Consider the following 25,112-nt stretch of genomic DNA (forward strand, 5'->3'; position numbering starts at 1 on the left):
AGGAAGGCATTATCTTGAACAGAGAGGAACATGGCGGTAGTGATGGGATGAAGTCCTTAGTTCGTCTCCTCTGCCCCGCAGGCTGTTTTAAAGGAGATATGTTGCTTTCAGTTCTTTTTTTGGAGTACCTCACCAGCCCAGAGAAGATGCTTCTGTAGGGTTAAAGATCAGATTCCATAAACGTTTATTCTCTTTCTTGATCAGGTGAGCCGACCCCACCCAAGCGATCATCCTATCCTGGTTATCTTCATGGTTGGTGGTGTAACAGTATCTGAAGTCCGAATGATAAAGGATCTTGTCGCAGCGCACAAGCCTGGAGTAGAGGTATTATTTATTTTATTTATTTATTTTATTAAATTTTTATACCGCCCTTCTCCCGAAGGACTCAGGGCGGTGTACAGCCAAGATAAAACACGAAATATATATAGATTTAAAACATTTAAAACCTAGCAAATTACAAAAAGGCTGATAATTAAAATTTAGTTCTAAAGTTTTAAAAATATTAATAAAACCCCGAATTAAAATTTAACACTATTATGCCAGTCCCGCTTGAATAAATAGGTGTGTTTTGAGCTCACGACGGAAGGTCCGAAGATCAGGCACTTGACGTAAGCCAGGGGGAAGTTCATTCCAGAGCGTCGGTGCCCCCACAGAGAAGGCCCTGCTCCTGGGGGCCGCCAGCCGACACTGTTTGGCGGACGGCACCCTGAGGAGACCCTCTCTGTGAGAGCGTACGGGTCGGTGGGAGGCATAAGGTAACAGCAGGCGGTCTTGTAAGTACCCGGGTCCTAAGCCATGGAGCGCTTTAAAGGTGGTGCCAAGGTTGGAGATCCCTGCTCTAGACAATCCAGTTGTACTGTTGCCAGATAGAGGAAGATTGAAGGGATTAAGAAATGCCCACTTCATTCGGATGGGTAATGAGATCAGAAGGAAAGTTTTTTCAGTAATACTGGAAAGTCTGTAATGCAGTTCAGCTTCCTTGTGGGACGTTTTTTGAAGCAAACCTTCACAGCAGAAGTTCAGAATCCTCTAAGATTAATATAGGAAGTCACGGGTTGTCAGATTTGGAAGCCAAGTAATTCATGAAACCTCCTGAAGGGAAGAGTCTAAAGTCATCAAAGTACATTAAGGCTTTTGAACTCTTTGGAAGTTATTCATCTGCCCTCAGGGACTTGTGAGCTGGATAATTTCTGGAGAATTTGGAGTCAGCATTGTGGGGCTGTCTTTCAAGCTTCTGGGTGTGGATTGTCCACCATTTTTCTCATATATCTTATATACTTAGATGTAAGTATATAAGCAGCCAAAAGAGCTAATAGAGTCCTGGGTTGTATAAACAGGCATAGAATCAACATCACGAGAAATACTAGTACCACTTTATAAAACCCCTAGTAAGACCGCACCTGGAATACTGCCCCCAATTTTGGTCACCATACTACAAAAAAGGGGTTGAGACTTTGGGAAAAGTTCAGAAAAGAGCATCTAAGATGACCAAAGGCCCGGAGACTAAATGTCGTGTCCCACTCCTCCGCTGACGGCCGGGTCGGGGAAGTCCGTATCAAGCGTGCCTCTGCAGCTCTGCCTATCAGAGTTCTCAAGGCAGGCAGGAGACCAGGAAGTGACTTCAGCAATCCAAGTTAGACTTTGCCTGACTCAGAGAATGCCAGAAAGCAGATCCTTTATATAGGCCATGGGGTGTGGCTCCATGACTCAGCACTTATCCAGGCCTGCCCTCCCTTCCTTTTGCTGACGTCGCCTCTCAACTCTCCGGAAGCGAGGATCTCTCCAGCCTCCAGCTGTTGGCAATCCTAGCTCATGACTGGCCTCACATTCTTCAGGCTCACATGCTGTGGGGGAGGGGTTTAGTTGCTCCGTTTGCCTGGGCATGGTGCCAGGACTGGGGGCTGAAGGCACGTCAGGCCCTTCGTCTTGCTCGGCCTGTCCGGGCATGGTGCCAGGGCTGGGGCCTGGAGGCATGCCAGGACATTCTTCCGAACTATCAGCGTCCGGCAGGAGATAAGAGGGGCCCGGCTGCAGCAGGGGGAGCGAGCAAGACACAACACTAAAAACATAGGAAGAACGGATAAGCAGGATTTGGGTTTGGCTAGTCTAAAGAAAAGAAGAAATAGGGGTGACATGATAGCAGTATTCCAGTATTTGAAGGGCTGCCACAAAAGAAGAGGGGGTCAAATTATTCTCCAAAGCACCAGAGGGCAGGACAAGAAACAATGGTTGGAAACTGGAATTAAGGAGAAACTTCCTAACAGTGAGGACAATTAACCAGTGGAACAGCTTGCCTCCAGAAACCATGGGTGCTCTATCACTGGATGTTTTTAAAAAGAATCTAGAATCTAAAATGGTATAGGTCCGTGATGGCGAACCTATGGCATGTGTGCCACAGGTGGCATGCGGAGCCATATCGGTGGGCATGCCAGCGTTGCCCTAGTTCAGCTCCAGCTGATTTTCGGGCCTTCCAGGCCCACCAGAAGTCAGCAAACAGGCCGTTTCTGGCTTCCGCGGGGTCGGGATATCGTTCACCTCCCAGGCTCCAAGAAAGTCTCTGGAGCCTGGGGAGGGGGGAAAACGGGCCTACCGGGCCCACCAGGCCATCGTGTGCCAAAAGCGGGGGGAGCGCAGGGGGGTCATGCGCGCATGCGCGAGGGGGGGCGGGGTGCATTGAATTATGGGTGTGGGCACACGTGTGCGTGACACCCCCCCCCCATACTCTCCCCACTTTTGGCACACAACGGCAAAAAGGTTAGCATCACTGGTACAGGTTCTCCTGCTTGAGCAGGGGGATGGATTAGAAGACCTCCAAGGTCCCTTCCAGCTCACTCTGTTCTGTTCTACAATATTCTATATTTGTAAAGACTTCATTGCATATATAGGTTTTCTGCATAAATCAATGGTTCCAACTAAACTTTTTCTCCCTTATGGAAAGATACTAATAGTTTCCCATCATTTTTCTTCCAAATCCGGTGCTGCCAACAGGAATTCAGACAGATACCATCCTTCCTTTCCACCTAAGCTCCCTTATATCCTAAAGGAAATACGCTTTACATATGGAATGTATCGTAAAGCACGCTGGCCACACGTTTGTTAATAATGGAGCTATTGTAGGAGGGCCCACCGAGTACCTGCAGGCCTGGATTAAGTGCCTCCTCTCTCTTAATGGCATTCTTGACTTCAGAGCTCATTTAATTGTCCCTGAGATTTAAATACTTCTCTAGAAACACATTTTCATCTGATAACATGTCTTTTGGTGTGTGTGTGTGTGTTTTGCACTTAACCTCCCAATTATCTCCTTAGAGTAGTGAATCAACTTCTTCGCTGTCTAAGGCAGGTCTTGAATTTGTGGCGGAATGATGGACAAGTTAATCCAAACTCCCAATGTATTACTCCTGCTCGAAAGATAAGCCGAGGTCTAATGGGTGATGAGAGAGAAAATGGCCGTAGCCAAGTTTTGGGATTCCTAGTTGAGCGGGATTGAGGTTTGACAAAAGAATGGCACTGAACAGACAGTTGCTTTGCTTGGGATTGACCCTGCCCAGTGATGGGTCAGCTTGTGGGAGAAAGAATTTGGAGGCTTTTACCCTCTAATGTTACACATTAGAGCAGTTGTGTTTCTTACCCTTGGCGACTTGAAGAAGTGTGGATCCCCAGCGTGGCCGGCTGGGAAATTCTTAAATTTTGAAATCCACAAATCAGCAAAGATTGAGAAACGCCGCACTAGAGGCTTAAGAGCTTTGAATGGGAGGTGGGGGGGGGAGAGAATTCAAACAAAAATAAATAAATATGGGCCTTTCGTGCAAAACTATTTCAAAGTCGCTGCATTTAAAGCTGCATTTCTCTAGGTCTCCGAATATTTGCTCCCTGTGCTAAATGATGTTTCTAGATAGCTAGATGTTTTAAACCAGGGGTCACCACTAAATTCATAATTTTAAATCCTGTGGACCACTAATATGGATTTTTTAAAAAGAAAAATAGTATTTAGTGCAATATAAAAAATGCAAATAATTTTCCTGTGGACCACTAAAATTTTCTCACGGACCACCAGTGATCCATGGACCACTGGTTGGTGACCACTGTTTTAAACAATTAAGCAAACAGTTTAATATTGATATAGATATTGTATATAGGCAAGGCACCAAAGGTGGGTTTCAGCATGTTCTGACCAGTTCTAGAGAACCGGTAGCGGAAATTTTGAGTGGTTCGGAGAACCGGTAGTAAGAATTCTGACTGGCTCTGCCCCCATCTATTTTCTGCCTCCCAAATCCCAGCTGATCAGGAGGAAATTGGGATTTTGCAGTAACCTTCTCCTGGATTGTGGAGGAAATGGAGATTTTACAGTATCCTTCCCCTGCCATGCCCACCAAGCCACGCCCACCAAGTCATGCCCACCAAGCCATGCCACACCCACAGAACCGGTAGTAAAAAAATTTGAAACCCACCACTGCAAGGCACTATATAACAGAACCGACCATACAAACTATGCCTGCATGGCGATTCATCTAATAACCTGGCAAATGATTTTCACAGCCCTCCAGAAAGCTAAGAAGATTTGGATCCACCATTAACTAATGTTGCTTTAAACAGAAATTAAATTAAATATGTAACTCTGGAGTATTTTTTAGCAAGAACTGAAACAGTTGTTGATAGATATAGTTTACTTCCAAAATGTGACTGAAATAGAACCAACTTTAACTGGTTATAGAGATGTAGAACAAACAGTAATTCACATTATAGTGATCAGGTCCAGATTCATGCTGATAACGTAAATGTTTATGATACAACTTTTTAAAGGGGTGAGCCCAATTGTTGTTGGTATTTCAGAGACAGAAGATCCTGCAAAGACGAAATGATGACTATGAATATTGTAGTAATAACGGTACTGAGTTATAAATAATTAAGAACATATGTATCAGTTGTGCCTTAGATGAAATATTAATTCATATTAATGTTAAAATTCTAATCAGTTTGTTCAGTGAAAATGTTAATGGGTCAGTCGGCATGGCAAATTTTAATCAGAAAGATCAAAGTACATTTTCATTTTTTAGTATTTCATTCTACTGTGCCATTTCGTATATCGCTGCGATGAAAAATATTAGATATGGCTTTACTTTCTAGTAGCGAATGGGAACTTTTGATTATTAATTCATGCACATCGCAAGAGGGACTTATACTGAGATTTGGTAACGTATAAAATTTAATCAATTAAAAAGGGCTTTAATCAACTAAAGTACTTAGTAGCCTGGCAGCCTTCCTAAACAAAATCTTGATCATGAATATTTGAGCTGCATGTAAAGTATTTCTTGATAACACTTGTCAAAGGAGAAACACCAATGCAAGCCTCACCCTGTGACAGATCCCCTCCCCCCTCCCCGAGGGCCTGGATGGAAGAGAATGATGATTCTCATCAGTGAATTGACTAAATAATGGAACAGATTGGCGCTGAAGAGAAGCAAAAACTGTCTGGGACCATCAGAAGTCTGTAGTACAGTATCTCTGTATCTCTGTAGGTTAGGCTAGATGATAATTAAGAGATGTCTAGTCTCAACATACATAAGCATATAACTGTTGTGACCCAGGCCCAAGTAGGTAGTAGGAAACTCAAGTCAGTGTAAAAACAAACAAACTTTATTAGAACAGCTGAGAATTAACTCATTCTCAGAGTAAGTCCAAATTAAATTAAAACAAATTCCTCCCAACACAATTCTTCAGTCCTTTCACCAACCTTGGCCCAATTAGGCAAACTGCCAAAGACCTTTCTTGGCAAAAATTGAGAAGACACCAATACGAAAAAATGTAACAAGACAAAGCTATCAATGTTGTTTTCCGGCAAAGAGCCCAAATGCTGTTGCTGGTCTTTTAAGCCTTATGGGAGGGGCCAATCGTCTCTTGGCCCTACTCCCGAGTCGTCCTCTTTGCTTGAGCTGCTCTTGCCTTCTGGCAGTTCTTCTCATGCGTGCAGTAGGGACAGGCTTCTCCTGTTCCTCTGCCTCACTACTGTCAGCCTGTGGAGGCTCTGGAGTCCACACCTCACTCCCCGATGGCCCTGGCCCCACCTCAGCCTCCGACGCAGAGCCCTCATCCGGGCCTTCCCCAGCCTCCAGAACTGGCCCATGCTCTTCCACAGCCTCATTGCTCTCTGGCTCCATTGCAAAGTCCGCAGGCTGCTGACGGACCACAACACTATCTGATATTAGCCGTGATAGTCTCTTCCATTATGTTGGTCACTGATAGCCCTACACCAGGGGTTTCAAATTCGATTTCATTGAGGGCCACAACAGGGGGGCTGGCTGGGCGTGGCCAGGGTGGGCGTGGCCAGCTCGACATCACTAGTGTCGGGGAGCACCTGTGGTGGCCAAGTGCTAAAGCAGGACTTTCCTCAGACCCTCCCTCTCGTTATAATCTTCCTTCCTTCCTTCTTTCGTTTCTTCCCTCCCTTCCACCCACCTTCCCTTCTTCATTCCCCATCCCCTCCCCTTCCTTCCTTTCCTTCTTTTTCCTTCCTTCTTCCTTCTCCATTCTTCTTCTTTCCCCTCTTTCCTTGTGTTTCCTTCCTTGCTCTCTTCCCATCTTCCTTTCTTTTCCTTTGTCTTTCCTCTTCCCCTTTCTCCTTTCCGGTCCCTTCTTGCATGCTTAAATGCAAACATTTCTTCTTTTGTTTTGTTTTTAGTTTGTTTTGCTAGCCCTCTGCCAGTGAAAACAGAGCTCAGGGAGGGCCACGCGTGACTTCCCGGGCCCCATTTTTGGCCGCGACAGCTTCCTGCAGCCCTCTGCAAGCAAAAAGGCCTTGAGTTTGACAGCCCTTCCCTATACGGTTGACCCAATCAAGAAACAAACACTGCCTAGGACTAAAATTACTTTTATTGGAATGGCTATAATAACCGAGTCTGGATCAGTGGTGGTATTCAGCCGGTTCTATCCGGTTCGGACAAACCGGTAAGGGTGACTGCAGGATGTCCCGCACTGACGTCATGACGTCCCATTTTTCCACGCTTTTGAGGCTCTGCGCATGTGCATGTTTTTGAGGCTCGCGCGCGTGCACGTTTGCAAACCAGTAGGGAAGGTAAGCAGGGGTGGATTCTACTTACCTTTACTACCAGTTCGCATCATGCCCGCACATACACAGAAAAGTTTTGATGACGTTTGGATCAATGGGTGGAGCCTCCTGCCAGTTTACTACCAATTCTATAGAACCAGTCCGAACCGGGGGCAACCCACCACTGAAGGTAAGTGAATACCACCCCTGGTCTGGATGTGTCTCCTTCTCCCTCTTAAATACATGCAAATTAGAAGGGCACCTGTCTTAGGCATTTTTGTAAATCTCTGCCATTGTACGGCTTTAAGTCTGGTTTATTTGTTCAGTGCCTCGGCAATGGATTTTGTCTCTCTCTTGTCACAACTTATGCAAATTTCATACTTTCTGTCATGCACTTCCCTTGCATCATCTTTCATTCTTGTGTCGGCTCATTAGGAAGACATCAAATTGGCAATCATTCCCCTGGAATTTCCTTTTTGGAACAGTAGGAAGGTTGGCATAGAAAATCACATGTTAAATTTTTCAAGGCATGCGGTGGCTCTCAAGGTTAGGACCCCGGGCTGATGATCAGCAGGCTTACGTTCGAGACCCGGTTGTTGCCATGGGATGGGGTGAGCTCTCATCACATACTCCAGCAACTGCCAAGCCAGCAGTTTGAAAACGGGCAGTTGCGAGTAGATAAATGGGTACCACTTTGGTTGGCAATTTAATGGGGACAGGTAAGGAGCCCCCAACTGGGCATCCCCCAGGCAATGGTGAGGTCACTGTTCAAGCCTTTCAATCCAGAAGCGCTTTAGTTCTCCAGACGTGAATGTAGTAGTAGTACTTTTTCATTCAGATTGTACAACACTGGACGCACATTCAGTAAGCAACATTAGCTTCCACTCAAATAGGAAAAGGCCAGCCTTGGCTCCCATCCACTGAGCACATGATGGGGGGAAACTGTAAGTGAAATTCATTAAAAATAATAATAACAACAACAACAACATAGGCATTGACAAATTTGCCATCAGTCAATTGCAGAATGCAGCTTTACTTGGAACAGCTTCCATCCTGCGATGATATGTGTAACACCATCAAACATCCAAATCTGCCTATCCCAGGTTTTTGGTAAGCACTCGATAGGTAGACAAAAATGCCAAACACAGTCTGAACATTTGGCTGACTGTGCAAATAATAATAATAGTAGTAATATATTTTAAAGGGATACTTGGTTGATACCTAGGACGCCGGCAGCAACCCGTATCAATGGTATTTGTGACACATTTTTAAATGATCAGTTGACTGAGTTTCATGTTTAATGAATAAAAGAGATAACAGTAAATAGTAGTAATAATAGTAATAATAATAGTAATGTCCAACTTCCTACCACTAACTTAGTGAATTGCAGCAATTAGGACGATTGAAATTCTTTCAGTCTTTCAATTCCGATAATTGAAAGTTTGCCTATGAATTGTATCCTCAGGCAATATTAGTTTATTTGCTCATAGGACCACAACTCCTCATCACTGAAGGTTTCCATCACTGACAGAGGCAGCAAAAGCTGGTCATCCTATCCATATATGCATATATCTTTTGCTTTCTAGGTAACTGTTCTCTCGACAACTCTTCTGACACCACATAATATTCTGGAGCGGCTTTTTGCAACAGACCGTCTCAAGCCAGACATTGGTATCTGAAGTGGCCAAAAGCGGGCATCTGGCCCAACCTCTGGGAAACGCACCAAATTCTTGCCTTCTGCCTTTCAGGAACATTCCTTTAAAACAGAGATGCTCTGAAACTGCCCGTAACATGAGAAATTTTTCAGACGGGGAAAAAGCGATGAGCTCAATGTCCGCGAAGAAAAGTACCTACTTTAGTCGTTACTTCAAAGCCGTTTTTGAGGGATGTCACGCTGAGCTCCCTGTCCTTGCAGAAAGGTTGCTTTTAGCTGAAAATCCTTTTCTCTCCAGCTTATTAGCAGCGATGATGGTTGCAGGACATTACTGTATCAGAGCATTGTAAAGATTCAAAGAACATTGTAAAAGCATGGAAGAGAGCAACCCAGGCCTTCATTTTTAGACAAAGCTTCTGCTACATTTGCTTTGAACACCATTATTCACGAATTTTCTTTAGCAAGGTAGATAAAAGCTCCCGCCACGCACACACACACACAAAAATGTGTGACTGGCAAATTTGATCGGAAATATCTTTATGATCTCGTGAGATAATGTACCCTTCTGGACAAATAATAGGAATGGGGAGGGGGAAGCCAATGCCAAGACTAGCCAAGATTCAGCAGCATCCACAGGGTGGGTCAAAATAAGCAAAACTGATGGTTGTGAAATTGCAAGCATTGCCCTTTTGTGAGTGCACAAGTCTGAAAAGGTTGGGGTTTCAATTGTGGTGATGTTGTTACTGCGGTCTTGCCTTTTTTTTTTTATTCACGTCATCACCATCTAGATTACGTATTAGTAGCCGCGTTACAAGGCAGGAGACACCCCTGTGGGAAGAGTTAATTGGCAAGAGTTTGAAGCTAATTGGTTTTCCCCAAGAGCCCCAGTTTCCATTCTTCAAAGAGAAAACCAGTCCCCTGTTTAAATCAGGGGTCTCCAACTTGACAACTTTAAGACTTGTGGACTTCAACTCCCAGAATTCCTCAGCCAGCTTTGCTGGCTGAGGTATTCTGGGGGTTGAAGTCCACAAGTCTTAAAGTTGCCAAGGTTGGAGACCTCTGGTTTAAACAGAAAAATCTAGCATGCGCTCTGGCGTCCATCCACCAGTCATCTCAGACAACACTCCAAATTTCTCTGAAGCGCTGCAGATACCCTAACCCTTATTTAAAACTTGATACTCCAATAAAAACAAACCCAGACTCTTTGGTGGGTAACGGATGTTGTTCAATCCAAAGTTACCCCTGGCCAGAATATGCCTCGCCCAAAAATAATAATAATAATGTGTGAAGTTTCTTCAGAAATAATCTAAAGAGAACGTCGCATTGTTATGAAAGCCCAGGATTCTAACTTTGCAAGTGGGAAGACCGTCCTTATTCATGGTACTGCATCTCCTAGCTCTTCCATCTTCAGATCCAGTGTTTCGCATAAATCTCTTGTTGTCTGGGAGAAAATGTTTGCCTGATGTTTCTGACATGCGTGTTTTCAGTATGAAGAGAGTCTGATGGTATTTAGTGGATGGAGCCTATCCCATATAGCAGGGGTCTCCAACCTTAGAAATGTTTAAGCCTGGAGGACTTCAACTCTCAGAATTCTGGGAGTTGAAGTCCTCCAGACTTAAAGTTGCCAAGGTTGGAGAACCCTGCCATATAGGATATTCAGAGAAATATCCACAGAGGGAAAATTGTTATCCATTTCTTTAAACATCACACACACAGAGTGTGTTTATGTATAGAGAGTGTGTATTTACATGTTCAAAGCAAAGAGCCATGCAGTTCATTTTCTGAATAAAAAGTGGCATGATTTAAGATTAGGCAGCAGCGCCTCATCGGCCAAGCCGATTTGTGACATGGTTTTCTTTTCATATTGCTATTGCACAGTTGATTTGCCTTCAGCAACTTTTGATTTCCGTTTTATAGTGCAGTAGACTATAGCTGAAGTAGACTTCAGCGTCGCCAAATCCAGCAGTTTTGCTTGTTGCAAAACTGCCCTTTTTAAAAGACTTTTCATGCCCCCCCCCCGTTGAAGATGATTTAAATTGGGCTGCAGCAAATGAAACGGCCACTTTGTGAGACATGCCTCAGAGGAAAAGGGCCAACTTTTGAGCATTTTACTCATGACCATAATCAGTGGATGAGCTGGCAAGCCAGCGTGAGCTATAAAACTACTTAATTGATGCGCTTAGAGAAAAGGGTAACACAGTCCCCATGGTTACCAGGCCAGATCTGTCATATTGAACTAATAGGCTAAATTCTCTTATTAAATGAAGGATTCCCCCATGGGCCAACTTTTGTCAGGTACACAACTGCATTGGAACACGGGCCGAAAATGGGGGCTGCGGAGACCCGAGTTATACGGGACTTCGTGTAAGGTTGCACTGCACTCCGTTCATGCAAAATTCCACAGAGTTTCTTCTTACAATCTTTTATTGCCTTGACCAGTAGAGAACAGTTTTGGCCTCTAATTCGGAATGGTCCATAGTAGAGGAAGGTGCCAGAAAAAAACAAAATGGACACCTTCTTCCTTCCCACATGCAAGGAATGTTTAAAAATGAGAGGCTTTGCCCAGGTAGTCATGCCTGCTAATCTTGCCTTATTTGACCCAGACACAAACGGATGCTCCTGTGCCCTTGGTACCACAGCTGCTTTGGTGTTTTTGATATGTTGTGCTAGGTAGACTTTTGGGGGAGTTGTGGCCAAGTGGTAATGTCCATGGGGTTTTTAGCAGAAGCTCTTGAATAATGGGAGTGGCCACCGTGTAGTTAGAAAAGCATTTGAGAAGCATGTAGCTTTGTATAGCAGCTATACAACTGTTGTGGTATAGAAATCTATACTTGCGAGAGAATTGCTGGTGGGTGTGTAGCATTCTCAAAAACCAACGGACCTGTGCCCATGAATGATTTGTTTCACACGACCAGTAATACATTTTTTTTCCTTACTTCACAGCCAGTAGAAATCTTACTAACACAGCCTCATTTTTTTTTCTATGTACATTGCCTAGCAACTGGTTAGAAAAATACAACGAATTCTTGAGAAAACATTGCTTAATTTAATGATGACACAGAATAAAAGAAGTTGTATCCTGGTAATGTTTCTGAAACATAAAATAAATAAGTTACCGCTTAAGGGGAAAGAACAGTGTTGCCTTTTGTTAAACGGCATCGACGTTTTGTTTGCCTATCTTATTTTAAACGTGTTCTGCTTTATGGGACAAGCCTCATGGCCCAGCATTTGGCTAGTTAAATCAAAAAAGGCAGATCATTGATATAACAGTGGAATGCCCCTTCTGCCTCAACTCGAGATATGGCTCGGCTATGAAAGACCTGCTCCACATCTGGCAAAAAAGTGACATGAACCGAAACAGAGTGACTTTCAATCCATATTTAGATCAGTTAATTTGGATTTATCTGAAAAAAAAATTCAACACTGCATCAGATGACCGACAATCTTCAGAATATCTTAAAATCTTGAGAACATTATGTAGTTGTAAAAATTACACTTATAATCAAATATAACCCCTTAATAATGCCCAGAATTTTTACACCAAACACTGTTACAGCTCTATTGGAACAGAAATGCTTGTATTTCATGAACTGGAGTAAAAAAAAAAATAATCATCAAAGGTCTCTAGGGCAGGGGTCTCCAACCTTGGTCCCTTTAAGACTTGGGGACTTCAACTCCCAGAGTCCCTCAGCCAGCAAAGCTGAAGTCCCCAAGTCTTAAAGGGACCAAGATTGGAGACCCCTGCCCTAGTGAGAGTTATAAAGGAAACCAGCCCTAATTCAATAGCATAAGGATATCTGTTTCCAATGAAAGAAATGGCATTCTGAGTATTTTCTCCCATCTTCTTCTACAATTAAAGTTAACAGGATAGTAAATACCGAGCTAGCCGAACCTCCATCACAGAATATGACAATGTTTTGAATGCATTCAAAACATCCTGCTTTCAGCATAAAAGCACGCAAAGTTCCCTTCTTTAGGAACTTATTCAAGTTTTGGTGGAGTTTCTCCTTTGCATAATGCTTTATGCTCCCTAGTCCAGTATCATAGGAACACGTACACTTTCTCTCTCTCCGCTCTTGCTTGGTTGCCTTGGTGCCAGCAAAAACGTTCCCCGACTTCGAACCAATGGACTCTTCGCTGAGAAGAGGAAGCGTGGAGATTCTTTTTCCATCCAGGTCAATCAACCTTTCAGACAGAGGTCACGGTTCTCACTTTGGCCGACAAAGCTTGCTTAAACCTTCTCTTCAGGTCTTGCATGTTGGGTGACTTGGGCCTTGAGATGAGGGAAGTCCTCCGCTTCTCCGGCGTGCCGGCGGGTTTTTGCTTACTGACTTCTTTGCACAAGCTGTGGAAGGCACAGAAGACCTCTTTGTAGTTCTCACTGACGGAGACTTCGTAGAAATTACAGCCCAGCATGCCGGCCAGCTGAAGTCCATGCTGAGGTTCGACCTCTTTAATATGGAGCAGGTCTGCTTTGTTCGCTACGATAACGACGGGAACTCGATTGCCGGGATGGACCTGCCGTATATGCTGGTGGAAATGGCCAAGGAGTTCATAACTTTTATGATCGGTAATCGAAAAGACGATTACAACTGCATCCGCCCAACGGAGACACTTGTTCAGCTGTTCATGACAATCCGGGCTGTGTCTGTGCATCTGTTTTGTTTTGTTTTTTTAAAAAAAGGGCGAGATAAGAAAATTATTTCGGCTGCAAAGGTCGAAATGAAAGCTACAGCTACAGCTTCTATTCCATTTTACATATATGAGTTAACACTGTCCTGGTTCAAGGAGTTTAATCTCCTCTCTCCTTTCCTGTTGCTTAAACAAACAAAAAACTCAGGCTAAACTGGGTTATTCTGAAGTCTGCTGCATTCAAGTGGAAAAGTGACCCACCTCACTTTCTGTAAAGTAAAATAATTTGTGGTGCCAAAGAATGGGAAATTAACTGGCTAGACAGTCAGTGGGGAATGGAGGTGGGGGGGGGGGAGGAGAACAAAGGTATGAGCTGGAAACGTTTAGAGTTGGAGCCTTGCCCAGTTCAAAAAGGCAAATTTTGACCTTACACATGTCTATCCGTTTAAGCTTTCCACAATACAAAATCCACTCCGAAGTAATTTTAATGAGTACAGCTGCTGGTACCGTTGAGTTGTTTCAATTATGTGTTTATTAAACGACACTTGATTGGGCCGCGGGCAGTAAAATATGAAAATATTTCTGGTACATTTTGCCAGGAAACAAAAACGAAATGTTTCAGTTTTCCAAGAAACAGCTCTTTACCCATTATAACAGCAATTCTGGTTTTATTTAGAAAGGTCGCCTCCTTAAAACGAGTGCTGTGTTTTCAAGTGGGCAAACATTGAATTGAAATGGTGGGTTGTTTTCTTTTACTGTCAGGAGATTATATACAGACCATTTATCTGGCATTGGCTGTTTACAGTCATTCCTAGCAACAAAAAGAATTTGCAGTGACTCCATTGCCTAAAGCCGACCTGCTTCTCAGCCAATATCTACAACCCTACTCTTGAAGCTCAGCAACAATGAGGCTGCCTTTTAAATTTTGGAATGCAAAAGAAAGCACTCACCTGTACTCCAGGTGTATCTTGCACTTGAATTGCAAACATCTCTCCATCAATTTCAATCTGTCTGCTGTACAGATTACCTGGCAATAGAAATAAAGACAGAATTTTAAGAAAGGATTACCAAAACTGAAGACACTTCTTAAAAAATTGGCCGTGAATACAATTGCCATGTCGTACTTTGAAACCGGGGTGGGGAAAACCATTCTAACTTTATTAGACACATGCTTCCATCAGAGAAAATAATTAGCACCAATCTTATTTAGCCATTCGATGGGACTAAATTGCAGGTAAGTATGTATAAGATTGCAGCCTAAATGAATAACTACGGAGAGCTAAACAAACAACAGAAGCCCTCGTAAAATTAGCTGACATTGTCAGATGATTTTACACATGCTTTCTTATAAAACTTAACTTTATGTATGTTACTGCTAGAGCCAGGTGCAAAACAATTTATTAGCTGTCTGGGCCTTTTTGTACAGGGCAGTGTGTCTCAATCTTGACAACTTTAAGACATGTAGACTTCAACTCCCAGAATCCTCCAATTTCTGGGTTGTCAAGGTTGAAAAACATTAGTATAGGGGAACAGCACACCTTGGCAATTAACAGGAAATTTATGGAACAATTACACTGTACCAGGAGAATAAAATGTGTTTACATTTTCTGCCACAAGAATAAATAATTGTGATGTGCTGCATTTTGATTGCCATGTTTTTACTTGGATGATGAAGGTTTCTCGTTCAGCCCATCAGCCTTTTGTAAGAAAAGATTCGGTTTCATTGATTTCTCATCTGTATCAAATGTTGTTCTTCCTTTCCTTTGGCAGCCCAGGAAGCTTATTTTGTTATAGTCATCACAATGTTGCCATGGCACCCTACCTGTGGACACACCTCAGGATTTTTTTGCAGCATTTTGACAAAAACTTTGGACCGGGTCAGTTACTTTGGATTTTTAGACGTTTCAATGAAGTTTACATTGTTGTGTTATTTGCCAGAAAGTGTGGGAAGTCACATCTCTGCCTTTTTAGCACTTTGCAAGTAGAAATCCAGTGATAAGGCAAAACACATTTCGCTCATAGTTGATCTGTTTTCCCTGTTTTTTAGAATTTTTAGCTTGTTGGCACTATTGGATCGAAGATTTATGGGATAAGCCAGTGGGCATCCTTAAGTGAATGAAAACTACCAGCGGTGCCCACAGGGCGTGATCAAAAGTCAAGGTGGGTGCCCCAAGAGTATAATAGAAGCTCCACCTGTTTTGCCAGCAGAGTTTCAGTCATACAGTTGAAGCCGATACCTCGACATCCCTGACCTTATCTTCTGGATACCCATGTATGCTCATTCATCTGCATTTCCAGGGATGAAGTTAGCTATGCATTCGCGGTCGCCAAACCTGGATTGGAGATTTCATCGGAAATATTGTTCCCGCCTCCACCATCTATTGAAAAAGCTGCTCGGTTGTTTTGGAGTTTTTTTTTTTTTCCCAATTTGGTTTAATCTGCCTCAGAGAGACTTCCTCCCCAACCCTCTCCACACCTGCCAATATTTAATTCCCTGCAGTTCCTCAGAACCGCTGCCTTTGCTTGCCTAACAAAAAGCACTTTAAAGTTCAGTCCAAAGCCTATTTGCATAAATACCTTGATTACACATAAAGATAGGAGCGGAACTAAGTGACGGAGCTTAAAGCCACATCTTTTAGCTTGGAATGCATTTCATTACCGCCTGATGTATGTGGGTGGCAGAAGCCAAGGAAAATATGTCAGAAGTCAGGCATCCCAGCTTGAGTGAAGTAAACCCCCTTTTTTCCCCCCAAAAAAGCAAGGGTGCAAAATAAAAATCTTTATCCTCTTGCTATAATGATGAATGCTCCCCCCCACAACCCTCACCCCTTTTCTCCCATGGATGAAAATGCATGGGAATGCACTGCCTAAAGAAGGGAAAGCTAGTATTTCAGAATCCTTTCTTACCTGCATTACGTTCGTAGTCTCCAATGAATCGCTTTGTGAGAAACCTGACTACCAGGGCTGTAATTAACCAAAAATGAAAAAAAAGATGTCATTTATCCAGAGGGGAGAGAAAAAGTCATCACTATTTTAAGGCTTATTAAAAACCCACTGCTGTCCACTGCCCCCCACCCCTCCCCACCCATATGCACCCAGGCAAGTGGAAGATAAGCTTTGGAGCCAAAGGAATTTAGTCCTTCAAGGAAAAACTCCAGGAAGCCAGGGCAACTGGCTGTAGAATAATTAAGAGTGGTGTGAAGGTTCAGGTAAATTTAAATAGAATAGAATAGAATTTTTTATTGGCCAAGTGTGATTGGACACACAAGGAATTTATCTTGGTGCATGGAAAAGAATGGAATAGAATAGAGTAGAGTAGAGTAGAGTAGAGTAGAATGGAATGGAATGGAATGGAATGGAATGGAATGGAATGGAACGGAATAGAATAGAATAGAATAGAATAGAATAGAATAGAATTTTTCGATTGGCCAAGTGTGATTGGACACACAAGGAATTTGTCTTGGTGCATGGAATACATAAAAGATAGAATGGAGTGGAGTAGAGTAGAGTAGAGTAGGAGTAGAGTAGAATAGAATAGAATAGAATAGAATTTTTCAATTGGCCAAGTGTGATTGGACACACAAGGAATTTGTCTTGGTGCATGGAATACATAAAAGATAGAATGGAATGGAATGGAATAGACTAGACTAGAGTAGAATGGAGTAGAATAGAATAGAATAGAATAGAATAGAATAGAATAGAATAGAATAGAATAGAATAGAATAGAATAGATTTTTTTATTGGCCAAGTGTGATTGGACACACAAGGAATTTATCTTGGTGCATGGAAAAGAATGGAATAGAATAGAGTAGAGTAGAGTAGAGTAGAATAGAATAGAATAGAATAGAATAGAATAGAATAGAATAGAATAGAATAGAATAGAATAGAATAGAATTTTTCGATTAGCCAAGTGTGATTGGACACACAAGGAATTTGTCTTGGTGCATGGAATACATAAAAGATAGAATGGAGTGGAGTAGAGTAGAGTAGAGTAGAGTAGAATAGAATAGAATAGAATAGAATTTTTCAATTGGCCAAGTGTGATTGGACACACAAGGAATTTGTCTTGGTGCATGGAATATATAAAAGATAGAATGGAATGGAATGGAATGGAATGGAATGGAATGGAATGGAATGGAATAGACTAGACTAGAGTAGAATGGAGTAGAATAGAGTAGAATAGAGTAGAATAGAATAGAATAGAATAGAATAGAATAGAATAGAATTTTTTATTAGCCAAATGTGATTGGACACACAAGGAATTTGTCTTGGTGCATATGCTCTTGGTGTACATAAAAGAAAAGATACGTTCATCAAGAATTCTAAGGTACAACACTTAATGATTGTCATAGGGTACAAATAAGAAATCAGAAAACAATTTATTTATTTTTATTTATTTTTATTTATTTATTTTGTCACAACAGTATATATGAATATCAATATAAATTGTAAGGAAACAAGCAACAAAGTTAAATTCCTAATTTTTTTCTAGCTTTCTGTCACCTTAAACCTGTAGGTTTAGGTGACTGGGGTGCCCACTCTTAAAAACCCAGTGGGAATCAGCCCAAAAAATCTAATAAATATGAACCTATCATCCTTTTATGCTGGGGTGGGGTCTCAATATCGTGTGATCTCTCTCTCTCTCTCTCTTGACTATGTCCACCCCAAATCCGGCAGCAGGTGCATGGGGAACATGGGTAGGACAAGCCAGAGCTGCCTTATCAGTTTAATGTTAATTCAAATGGCTACATTCTGCCTCCCCTTTTTGTGTGTGTGTGTGGGGGAATCAAATACAAAGTGGGAGTGTCTGTTTGTTCCCTTTGAAGTTTGAAAGGCGTTTTCTGCGGGAGGAGGAATTTCCTTTGGGTGAAACAGGAAGGATGAAAAGATGATGATGGAGAAGGAAGAGGAGGAAGAAGAGGAGGAGGGAGGAGAAGAAGAGGGAGAGGAAGAGGGAGAAGGAGGGGAAGGAAGAAGAGGGAGAAGAAGAGGGAGGGGAGGGAAGAAGAGAAAAGGAAGGAGGGGAGAGGAGGAGGAGGAGGAGGAAAAGGAGAAGAAGAAGAGGAGGAGGAACAGGAAGAGGAGAAGGAGAAGAAAAAGAGGAAGAAGAGGGAGGAGAAGAAGAGAGGAGGAGAAAAGAAAGAGAAGAAGAATAGGAGAAAAGAAGGAGGAGGAGGAAAAGGAAGAGGAGGGAGGAGGAGGAGAAGAAGAGGAGGAAGAGGGAGAAGAAGAAGAGGAAAAGGAAGAGAAGAAGAAGAATAGGAGGAAAAGGAGGAGGAGGAGAAAAAGGAAGAGGAGGAAGAGGGAGAAGAAGAAGAGGAGGAAAAGGAACAGGAGGAGGAGGAGGAGGAGGAGGAGGAGGAGGAGGAAGAGAAGGAAAAGGAAGAGGAGGAGGAGGAGGAGAAGAGGAGGAAGAGGAGAAGAAGAGGAAAAGGAACAGGAGGACAAGAAGAGGAGGAGGAGGAGGAGGAAAAGGAAGAGGAGGAAGAGAAGAGGAGGAAGAGGGAGAAGAAGAAGAGGAGGAAAAGGAACAGGAGGACAAGAAGAGGAGGAGGAGGAGGAGGAAAAGGAAGAGGAGGAAGAGAAGAGGAGGAAGAGGGAGAAGAAGAGGAGGAAAAGGAAGAGAAGGAGAGGAAAAGAAACAGGAGGACAAGAAGAGGAGGAGGAGAGGAGGAGGAGGAGAAGAAGAAGAAGAAGAAGGACTCCCTTCTCCAGCCAAGCGCCCCTTCTCCCCGCACCCACCCCCGTCCCCCCTCCCCATCCGTCCTCAATACTCACCGGTCTTGCCCACCCCGCTGGCTCCCACCACCGCGATCTTGATGAGCCGACCTCCGCTGGTGGCGTTCTCCGCCTGGGGATACTCGGCGATGGTCCCCATGTTCTGGATCAGGCGCATGGCAGCTGCTGCTGCTGCTGCGGGCAGAGATGCCGGGCAGGGATGCGGGAAGAAGCCGAAAGCAGCGCCCGCCGCCGCCTCCAGCTCAGCTCAGCCGCTCCAATGCCCAGCCTCGCCTCTCCCGACACCTTTTTCTCCCCTTCGCCTTGGCTCCGCCCCTCTCCTCCCCCCTCCCCAGTTTCCCGGGAAAAGGTCCGCCCCGCCTCTTTCCTTTTCCACCAATAGGGTCTCAGCCGCACTACCCCGGTCGCCCCGCCCACCGTCACACCCACTCTTGGCCCCGCCTCTCAGCTTCTCCCGAGCTCACGTTCCTGGGGAGGTTTTGCTGCAAGCGCCTGGGTGCCCTCCGCTCCATGGAGGGTGGGAAGCGCGGCTCCCCACGCACGACGGCTTCCCTTTCTTTTTCTTTTTCTTTTTTTTTAATTCTTCCCGCTGCCCCTCGTAAGCCCTCCCCACCTCCGCGCCCGTGGAGTGGGACCTGTGGCCGGATTTGAACCCGATCCCTTTGGCCCCGATGGACGGACAGGCGGTTCGGCGAGAGGCAGAAGTCCCTTCAGCGCAGGGTGGGAGGGTCCGTAAAGAACAGCGCGACCTGTTTCTGCCGTGGGCAACGTGAATCATTGTTTTTTCCCACACACACACACACACACACGTGGGCGGGGAAAGTTTGACCCGGTCTTGGCTGTGGGGACGCGTGTTCAACCGGGTATCTTCTGATTGGGTTTCAAGGCGTTTTACAACGCAGCTTTAAAAGGGTGACCGGATTCTCAAATTCTTGCCTAGGGGACGTTAAAGAAAGTTCCTGCCCTCACAGAAAGAGTTCATCTCTCTTCCGCACCTTGAGTAGAAATTTAGTACATTTTATCAATCCTAAATAGATAGACAACCTTTCCTTGTCATTTTATACAGTCGGCACGTGTCAAAAATGAAATTCTGTTGCCTGCTCTCAAGTGTACACATACATAACACACATACACGTGCTATATATGTGTATTACCCATCTCCTTCCACTTATGACTGTATGACTGTAACTTTGTTGTTTGTATCCTTACTATTGATATTGATTGTTTTCTGATTGCTTATTTGTTCCCTATGACTAAGTGTTGTTTCTTAGAATTATTTATTTATTTATTTATTTATTCAAATTTATATACCGCCCTATCTCCCGAAGGACTCAGGGCGGTTCACAGGCAGATAAAACAACATATATATACAAATTAAGAAAACCATTAAGAAAACATATTCAGAAAGCCTAATTATTAAAAATAATATAAATATTAAAACCAATTAAAACCCCTATAAAATTTAAAAATTTAAAATTTAGAAAATTTAAAAAACTAGTCCAGTCCCGCGCAGATAAATAGGTGTGTTTTAAGCTCGCGACGGAAGGTTCGGAGGTCTGGAAGTTGACGGAGTCCTGGGGGGAGTTCGTTCCAGAGGTGGGAGCCCCACAGAGAAGGCCCTTCCTGGGCGCCGCCAGACGACACTGTCTAGCTGACGGCACCCTGAGGAGTCCCTCTGTGAGAGCGCACGGGCCGGTGAGAGGTATCCGTAGCAGTAGACGGTCCCGTAAGTAACCCGGCCCTATGCCATGGAGCGCTTTAAAGGTGGTTACCAGAACCTTGAAGCGCACCGGAAGGCCACAGGTAGCCAGTGCAGTCTGCGCAGGATAGGTGTCATACGGAGCCACGAGGGGCTCCTCTATAACCCGCAGCCGCATTCTGAACTAACTGCAGTCTCCGGATGCCCTTCAAGGGGAGCCCCATGTAGAGAGCATTGCAATAATCCAGGCGAGACGTCACGAGGGCGTGAGTGACCGTGCACAGGGCATCCCGGTTCAGAAAGGCGAACTGGCGCACCAGGCGAACCTGGTAAAAGCTCTCCTGGAGACGGCCACAAATGATCTTCAAAAGACAGCCGTTCATCCAGGAGGACGCCCAAGTTGCGCACCCTCTCCATCGGGGCCAGTGACTCGCCCCCGACAGTCAGCCGTGGACTCAGCTGACTGTACCGGGATGCCGGCATCCACAGCCACTCTGTCTTGGAGGGATTGAGCTTGAGCCTGTTTCTCCCCATCCAGACCCGCACGGCCTCCAAACACCGGGACAGCACTTCGATAGCTTCGTTGGGGTGGCCCGGTGTGGAAAAGTACAGCTGGGTGTCATCAGCGTACAGCTGGTACCTCACACCGAAGCCACTGATGATCTCACCCAGCGGCTTCATATAGATGTTGAACAGAAGGGGCGAGAGGATCGACCCCTGCGGCACCCCACAAGTGAGGCGCCTCGGAGCCGACCTCTGCCCCCCTGTCAACACCGCTCATGCATCGATCGGAGAGATAGGAGGAGAACCACCGATAAACGGTGCCTCCCACTCCCAATCCCTCCAACCGGCGCAGCAGGATACCATGGTCGATGGTATCGAAAGCCGCTGAGAGGTCTAATAGGACCAGGGCAGAGGAACAACCCCTATCCCTGGCCCTCCAGAGATCATCCACCAACGCGACCAAAGCCGTCTCAGTGCTGTAACCGGGCCGGAAACCGGACTGGAACGGGTCTAGATAGACAGTTTCCTCCAGGTGCAAGGGAAACTGATATGCCACCATAAATTATTGATGAACCTATCTTTTCCTTTATGTACACTGAGAGCGTATGCACCAAGATAAATTCCTTGTGTGTCCAATCACTTGGCCAATAAAAATTCTATTCTATTCTACATACATACATATATCATACACATACACACACACATATATATGTATGTATTTGTTTGTTATTGGGTTTTCTCCCGCGTAAAATGGGAAGTGTCTTGGCGACGTTCCGACGAAGTCCCATTCGTCATCTTCAGGCTTCAGCTCCCAGAAGCACGAAGCTGAAGCCTGAAGATGACGAATGAGACTTCGTCGAAACGTCGCCAAGACACTTCCAATTTTATGTGGGAGAAAACCCGAATAACCAAAGACCTACATATGTATGTATGTATGTATATCTCACTGTCCATCTTGAATACATATCGGAAAGAGGAAGCTGCTATATTCACAAGGTTCAGTCCAGGGGTGAAATCTAAAAAATTTCCCTACCGGTTCTGTGGGCGTGGCTTAATTGGTGGGTGTGGCTTGGTGGTCAGGTGACTGAATGGGCATGGTCAATAATAATAAATAATAAAAATAATAAAGTATACAAAACTTGGGAGGCACCGGTCTACCTTCTTTAAAAATAGAGGCCCTGGTCTACCAAGTGAGTTTTACTGAGAGGCACTGGTCTACCAAGTGCCTTTTTTTGGCAGGCACCGGTCTACTAGCTGCCTACAGCGCTGATCAGCTGTATTGCGGCCCTTTGAAGTGCTGCGGCAGTCATTTTAGGCCATTTGCAGCTGTATCACCACCGAGAGCTTCAGGGATAGAGAAGAGGAACAGTGAGGTGTGGGAAGTGGGGCGGGGGGGGCAGGGATTCTTGCTACCGGTTCTCTGAATTACCTGCTCCTATTGCTACCGGATCGCACGATCTGGTCCGAACCGGGAGCATTTCACCCCTGGTTCATTCTATATGGAACAAAACTGTGACCTGGATGTTCTGCTTCAGATATCAGGAAGCTTCCAGAAGGTAACAAGGAAACCGGGTCACGAAGAGGATGTGTATCGTACCGGATAATCCTACAGACCTTGACTAAGCATCGCTTATGGTGCTATGTCCTGGATAGATGGAAGTGAGCTGCCAATAAATGTTCACAGGGCTGTGTCCTGTGCATTTTGCATGTTAGCAAAGAAGCTAAATTCAGTTAATATGCTCATGACACAAATCGGTGGTTTTTCTGCATCGGCTCCAATGACATGAATCGGGAGCTAGGTTGCATAGACGCATTCACCTCCTGCTTTCTGAATTTTCAGTGTGTGTTTAGGTGGCCTCCAAAGTTTGCCTGAGATTAAGGTGACTGCTGGACCGTGCAACCGGAATCCTCCGTTTAACAGCCTGCATGTCTACAGGTGGATGCTGTCTACAGGTGGATGCTGTCTACAGGTGGATGCTGTCTACAGGTGTCTACAGGTGGATGCTGTCCTTCATCACTGTGGCATAAAACAAGGGTCTCCAACCTTGGCAACTTTAAGCCTGGCGGACTTCCCCAGCAAAAGCTGGCTGGGGAATTCTGGGAGTTGAAGTCCGCCAGGCTTAAAGTTGCCAAGGTTGGAGATCCCTGGCATAAAGCAAACTACCCTGAAAGCAGGAGCTCAGTTGTATGTAACTGGCTGTGTTTGCAGCCGATCACCTAGTGAACTCTGTACACTTTTAATAAGGAACAACAGAGAACTCTTTCTCTAATTGTAAAGTCCCGTCTCTAAATATGGGCAAGCCTGGTTCCCACTTAGTCATAATGTTATTCTAATACTCACCTCTTAACGATTTGTCCTGAGCTGTCCTAAGCTTTCTGCATTTATCTGATAAGGATTTCTATCTGGAGCTTACCTTCTGGAAGATAAGCAAAAATTAAAAAACGACCTTGTTGTTCTTCAGAGTCACTTCCGAGCACTTTGCCGTTGAACACTGAACCTCTGTTTTAATGGAGAAGCCATACGAACCAGGGGTGGGTTCTATTTACCTTCACTACCGGTTCGCAATGGGGCCACGCGCGCGCTTGTGTGCATGCACAGAAGTTTCCTGATGACGTTCGGGTCAGTAGGCAGAGCCTTCTGTCAGTTTTATTACCGGTTCGTGCGAACTGGTCGGAACCGGGGTAAACCCACCACTGATTTGAACCCACCACACGGGCCAATTCCTCCTGTGTCATTTGCTGGAGAGGGTGTGGGGAGAGGCTTCTTCACAACCTGTAAATAATTTGCCCCACCCCCCCAAAAAAAAAGTCCACCGTTGTAGCAGCATGAGGATTTTCTGGCATCTTTCTCCAAGCTGAGCCAGATCAGAAACCAGAGAGAAAATCCACTCTATATAGTTGCTGTGGTTAGCAGAAAGCTGCTTCATTCAAACAACCGTGGGACAAAGGAGGATGAGAGCCAGGACTGAAAAGAAATTAAATACAAAGGAAGTCAACTTTGCTTTGTACTCGGGGTAGATTGGCTGGTTGGCAGGCAGGGCTGAAGCTTATTGTGTGAGATAGGATCTTGGTTTATGAGGAGGCGGAGGACGGAGAGAACTCAGCAAAACAGGCACTCACGAAAGCCGCGTGGCTTTTAAGGCAGTCTGAAGGCGGCCTTATTTTCTTCTGCTTTCCACAGAAAAAGGCTGACTAATGCTCTGCAACTACATTAAGATTTTTATCACTTTTGCAAGCTTTTGTAGCTTGCGCGTTTTCACCGTCCCAGTTTTCTTCTTTATGCAATGTGTATCTGTTGGGCCAGAGAGGGGCGAAGGTACACTCCGTCCAGCCACCCTTCTCAGTCACAGAAACCCAGAATGGGATACAGGCAATGGTGAAATGGTAAATTTGTTACTACCGGTTCTGTGGGCGTGGCTTGAGGGTAATGTGACTGGGTGGGCGTGGCCAACTTCTTTTTTACTTTTAAAAAGCATTTTTTCTACAACCTCTTTGGCTGAAGAGGTTGTAAAAAAATGCTTTTAAAAGGCTCCTCTGACGATCCCAGCTGAGTTTTTTTTCTTTTAAAGGCAACAGAAAAACTGCTTTTAAAAGAAAAGAAAAGCCTCTGACGATCAGGCAACTCAGCTGGGATCGTCAGAGGAGCCTTTTAAAAGCATTTTTTTAGCCTCTTCGGCCGAAGAGGTTATAGAAAAGATGCTTTTAAAAGCTTCTGACGATCCAGCTAAGCCGCGCGATCATCAGAGGCCTTTTTTTTATTTTTAAAAGCATTTTTTCGGCTGAAGAAAAAATGCTTTTAAAAGTAAAAAAAAAAACCACTGATGATCGTGCGGCTCAGCTGG

At 44.5% G+C, this 25,112-nt stretch overlaps 2 protein-coding genes across 3 annotated transcripts in view; one reads left to right on the top strand and one right to left on the bottom strand.

Moving 5' to 3' along the window:
* The window catches only part of SCFD2 (sec1 family domain containing 2), a 236,762-nt gene that overhangs the window by 205,009 nt on the left and 6,641 nt on the right, over positions 1 to 25,112 (top strand). The window contains exons 8-9 of one of the 2 annotated variants that reach the window (XM_058192241.1): positions 205 to 324; positions 8,629 to 11,656. In XM_058192241.1, coding sequence (XP_058048224.1) covers positions 205 to 324; positions 8,629 to 8,721 — 213 coding nt within the window. In that variant the 3' untranslated portion in view covers positions 8,722 to 11,656. Of the gene's footprint in view, positions 1 to 204; positions 325 to 8,628; positions 11,657 to 25,112 lie in introns of those variants that run through there. The other variant, XM_058192242.1, reaches the window with a different exon arrangement.
* On the bottom strand, positions 12,439 to 19,330 carry RASL11B (RAS like family 11 member B). The gene is made up of 4 exons (XM_058192256.1): positions 19,107 to 19,330; positions 16,236 to 16,292; positions 14,279 to 14,355; positions 12,439 to 13,352 (listed from the first exon to the last, which is right to left on the bottom strand). The coding sequence occupies exons 1-4, from the start codon at positions 19,222 to 19,224 to the stop codon at positions 12,885 to 12,887; spliced, it is 720 nt and encodes a 239-aa protein (XP_058048239.1). The 5' UTR covers positions 19,225 to 19,330; the 3' UTR covers positions 12,439 to 12,884.

Source organism: Ahaetulla prasina, chromosome 8 (assembly GCF_028640845.1).
Source record: "Ahaetulla prasina isolate Xishuangbanna chromosome 8, ASM2864084v1, whole genome shotgun sequence".
NCBI classification, from domain to species: domain Eukaryota; kingdom Metazoa; phylum Chordata; class Lepidosauria; order Squamata; family Colubridae; genus Ahaetulla; species Ahaetulla prasina.

Excerpts from the sequence above, each read along its gene's own strand:
- RASL11B (XM_058192256.1), bottom strand. The coding sequence starts at position 19,224 with ATGCGCCTGATCCAGAACATGGGGACCATCGCCGAGTATCCCCAGGCG. Across the intron at positions 16,293-19,106 it reads CAGCGGGGTGGGCAAGACCG|CCCTGGTAGTCAGGTTTCTC; the intron begins GTGAGTATTGAG and ends GGTTAATTACAG. Across the intron at positions 14,356-16,235 it reads AGACTACGAACGTAATGCAG|GTAATCTGTACAGCAGACAG; the intron begins GTAAGAAAGGAT and ends TTCTATTGCCAG.